A 4,475-nucleotide genomic window follows, 5' to 3' on the forward strand; every position below is an offset into this window, starting at 1 on the left:
AAGTGCTCAGCATTTTGGAGGGGGGGGGGGGGGGGGGGGGGGGGAAAAAGAGAAAATCAGATCCCATTGGTTTTGCTAAAAAAAAGTAGGAATGTGCCTTGGGTGCTCTGGAAGCCAGCCAGAGAAGAGTTAGACAAAGAAGTACCAGTCATGTTTGGTCAAAGACGTCAGGCAGCTGAGGAAAACGGTATTCTGTATTAGGACACGGGAGGCACAGTGAACTGCTAGAAGCTCAGAAGCTTAAAGTACCTGTTGAGGAGTGATGCTCTGGACGACGTTTTTCTCTATCCAGTTGATCATGTGATCTTGTTCCTTACGACGTGCCAGTTGCTGTACAGCAATTTGATAGTCTAGCCGCTTCTTCACTTCATTGTATACGGTGAGCAGCCTTTCTCGGTAGTTAGTCTCTAGCAGCATAGCAACGTTATTCTAGTTAGAGAAAAGATGCACTTCAGTTTTCCATTCTGACTTTTCTGACCATCTTATATTTCAGATTTAAAATTTTTATTAAAGCTAATGTTAAAAAAATTATATAATACACAGGTTAAGAAAAGTGTGTCTGTACATCTGGGTATAGTGTTTAGATTATCCACCGATACAAAGTGTGTTTTAAAAGTCGTAAGATACATCAGCAATAATCCAAATTTAGATGAATACATTTAATAATACAGTTTAGATATTAGCATCCTAGTATTCAGATACATCAATCCTGAAAAGTTATACACAGAGTTGGTTGTGGAAAGCAAATATATCAACAAGCGAAAATTATCCCTCAGCAGTTGAGAATTTAGGGTAGGTTGTCCATTAGAAAATACAATCCATCCGGAAAGTATTTAAGTTACTTTCCCGACCACGCTTCTCATTGGCACTCCAGCTTATCCCTCCCTGGCATTGCCAATGTCCAGTGATGTGTCCTAGGTAGATGTCCCTCGACCACTACACTCACATGTTGCTTTTCAAAGGAACCTAGAGTATTTTACAAAAATTGGCTGTGTGTTCATTCGCAGATGGAGGCACAGAGAAGTTAAATGACTTGCCAAGGTCTCAGAGACAGGAACTGAACCCTAGAATCCCAACTCTATATTATATGCCAAGACTATAGAGCCTGTCAAAAGCGAGAGTCACACTATTTAAATATCAGTAGTATTAGTTAAGTGGATATGGTATTTTTAAAAATGGGCAGCATTTTTAGGCTTTTCAACTGAGAATGTCTTTATACTCAAAATAAATGGCAAAAATCTAGTATAATCCAGCTCTACACAGGAGCTCTCACTATAATGTTCTTTTAAAATAGACCGTGTAATTTTCTAGCTTTAAAAAACTGGAAAAAAGTCACATCAACACCCACATGGGTTATCAGCGGGGTTGGAACCTTTAGATCCACAATACAGACCTCTGCCACTGGAGCTTCGGGAGTGGCAGCTACAGCAGTAGGTGGCACTCTTTAGGTGGACCAGGACTAGAGGAGGATGAAGCACTTTGCCAGTGGGTTTCACAAATATTTGGAAAGGAGATGACAGACCGTTCCCTGCCCCTCTGCGACACCTCCTAACCCATCCCTGTCCCACTCGTCTCTCTTCTTTACCCCCCAGAATCTTCGTCCCATTCCCCACTCTTCAGGCTTCTTAGCCCATTCTCCTTGTCCAGACAGTTCCAGTTCATTCCCTGGCCCTCAGCCCCTCATCCCTCTCTCCTTCCGTATGTTCCTCATCCCATTTCAGTATCCCATTCCCCCCAGCTTCTTGTCCTAGTCGCCCCTCTGTGCTCAAGCACCTCACCTGATCTGTCACCACTCCCCCTCTTACCCAACCAACACTCCATCCTGTGGAAGCAGAATTAAAAGCAGGGTAAATGTTTTAGTCAATTTAAGGATAAAGTGAAAGGTAGCCCTAACCCTAACCACGCGAGAGTTGTAAGAAATGCTGTTTCTCGTCTCGCTTTTAGTTAATAAGGATGGAATGCTGATTGAAGCAGAAACCTTAAGATAAGGTAAAGTCTGGAGGGAGTTTGTATAAACAAAGGATAACCATTAGCCGTTGATGTATGTAACAGGAAGGTATAAATACTTGTCTTATATTGCTTGTAGGGGGAAGATCTGCCTAAGGTCAGGGGGGACCCCCTGTCCAACTGAAGTCTTCCCTTGCAATTGCTCGTAATAAACTGTCTCTGACTTGTTGCTAACAAACACAGAGTAAGGACTTATTTTCTTCCACAATCCCAATCTACACCCATGCAGGTCTGGCTCTTGTCCCTTCTTCATTCAAATTAGGCAGCTTCCTCCTCCATGCTGCCTGGGCCCAGGACAGCACAAGATAGTCTCCCTGCTCTCAGTTCAGGTGCTCAGACCAAACAGTTCCACAGCAGCCCAAAGCTGCAATTGCCAGGCAAGTCCTGCTTAGCCCTATCCTGAAGCATGGATGAAGTCTTCGAGAAATTTAGCAGCTAAACTCGAAGGAATCTCTATTGATCATGTGTGAACTGTGATCTTTCAAAGGATTACAATTTGGCCAAATTTGGGACTGTTCACATGGACTGCAAAAGGAACATCCATAAACACAGAGGCCTCCCACTGCCAAATTTCAAGTCTCTGCTCCATAACTTGCAGGTTCTAGAACTTCTCAAATGAAAGGTCGCCAGAATGTTTTAACAATGTATTTTTCCCTAGCTTCATTTTCCAGAAATGAACCATTTTCAAGAAAGATTAAAAAAAGAAAAAAGCCTGGGGCAGATACCCAAGATGGAAAAATGAAAGCCTGAATAATTCTGGTAAAGTTACATGCAACTGAAAATAGGGTCTTATAATGGGAAATGTCATACAACTTAGTTGTCTATGTGACCTGCCACACCTAATGTACACATAGTCAACGTTTGCTGCTTGTTAAGTACATAGAGACACTCAGGGTCTGTGGTTATGAGGGCTACGTAACTATGTAAAAAGGTATTTGTAAAGTTATAGTTGTAATAACGTACCCGCTTGGCATCAAAGAGATAATTGCGGCCTTCAACCCTCCATTGCTCCTTCTTTTCCTGTTCAATCATTGACTCGAAGTGGTTGATTGAATCATTTTTCAAAGCTAAAACTTGGGCAACTTTCTCCTGAAATAAGAAGGAACTTTAAAATCCAGACTAAAACGTAAGGAAGAGAAAGATCAACTGCTGATCTGATTGTTCAAAACTGCATCGTCTCCTTAAACTGTAACTTATCAGGTCTGAAGGTGAAGAGGGGCAGCCAAGAACAGTAATTGCCATTGAAGTTGCCATGTTTAAAGCTTAAGCCTGGTCTACACTTAATACATCCATAAATGCAGTTTTACCAGCACAGATGAGTTTCTGTCAGTATAACTTATTTCACTCAGGGACCCAATACAAGCCACAAGGCAAGCATTTTTCTGATAAGGCCTTGTGTACACTGGAAAAGGTTTACCGGTACAGCTATACCTGCAAACAATCCTAGGGCAGACGTAGCTTATTCTGGCAAAGACGTTTTTACTAGTAGAGCTTATACCAGGTTACCCAACTGAAATAAGCTACATCAACAAAAGCATTCCTATGCCAGTATAACTCAGGTGTACAGTATGAGTTTACTTAGGCCAAGACTAGAAAGAAACTATAGTTATACCAGCAACCCTTTTCTAGCATAGAGAAGGCCTTTGCAGAAAAGAACCAAGGAACACATGTAAGAGTATAGAAATAAAATGGCATGCCCCCAAAATATGAAGAATGAGTCAACGAGGTCTCTAACTTCCAGACTAAACGCCTAGTTTAGTTATTTCTAAAAAAACCCCCACACCAACTAAAAAGCAGCGAAGTTTGAAAGTCAGAGGCTTATGCTCCCCAAGCATCCAAGTCACTGCTGAAAATGGGACTTAAGATGCTTTTGAAAAATTTTACTCAAATTCTACATATGGATATTGATTCATGACACCAACTATAAATGCATACTTTGCCCTCAGCCCTTTAATTTTAGATTGACACCCCTGACAAAATACCATAAAATAAGCATTTTGCAAACAGGTGGCTTCTTAACATGCATGACAGTCAAGTTCTGGCTCCCTTAGCCAATAGGGTCTGGAAGTACTGTTCTGATGAGTTTCATCTATTTCTTCAGGATTAGTAGGCTATCAGTCAAAATGCAAGAACACTCAGTTGCAAGACAGTCACTACTGTACCCAATTCTACATTGAACCTGCCCATGAATTTAGATTAAGTTGCCTACCCTGTAAGATTTATTTGGCAGAGCTCACCTAGTGTAAAGTGCCATGTAGGCTTTCAGCACTGTACAAAGAGAACCATCATTAAAAAAAGCCATTACTTTTCTTCAATATTAGAAGAACTGGTGAACTTTTTTTTTTTTTTTTTTTTTAAAACCCAATTTAAAACCTTGAATTTTTTCTTTTGAGTTTTTGTTTAAATTTATTTTATTTTCTTTTTTTTTTTTTTCTTCCTTACCTCATTGAGCTTATCAGCAAAAGCTG

The 4,475-nt window shown here is 40.7% G+C and overlaps 1 protein-coding gene across 1 annotated transcript; it reads right to left on the reverse strand.

Annotated features, from left to right (window-relative positions):
- Positions 1 to 215: 215 nt before the first annotated feature.
- LOC113408887 (ATP synthase F(0) complex subunit B1, mitochondrial-like) lies at positions 216 to 4,469 on the reverse strand. The gene is made up of 3 exons (XM_026662336.1): positions 4,450 to 4,469; positions 2,971 to 3,096; positions 216 to 429 (listed from the first exon to the last, which is right to left on the reverse strand). The coding sequence occupies exons 2-3, from the start codon at positions 3,037 to 3,039 to the stop codon at positions 241 to 243; spliced, it is 258 nt and encodes an 85-aa protein (XP_026518121.1). The 5' UTR covers positions 3,040 to 3,096; positions 4,450 to 4,469; the 3' UTR covers positions 216 to 240.
- Between the last annotated feature and the right edge of the window lie 6 nt (positions 4,470 to 4,475).

This window comes from Terrapene carolina, unplaced genomic scaffold (genome assembly GCF_002925995.2).
Source record: "Terrapene carolina triunguis isolate 2854851 unplaced genomic scaffold, T_m_triunguis-2.0 Scaffold26168, whole genome shotgun sequence".
NCBI lineage: Eukaryota > Metazoa > Chordata > Testudines > Emydidae > Terrapene > Terrapene triunguis.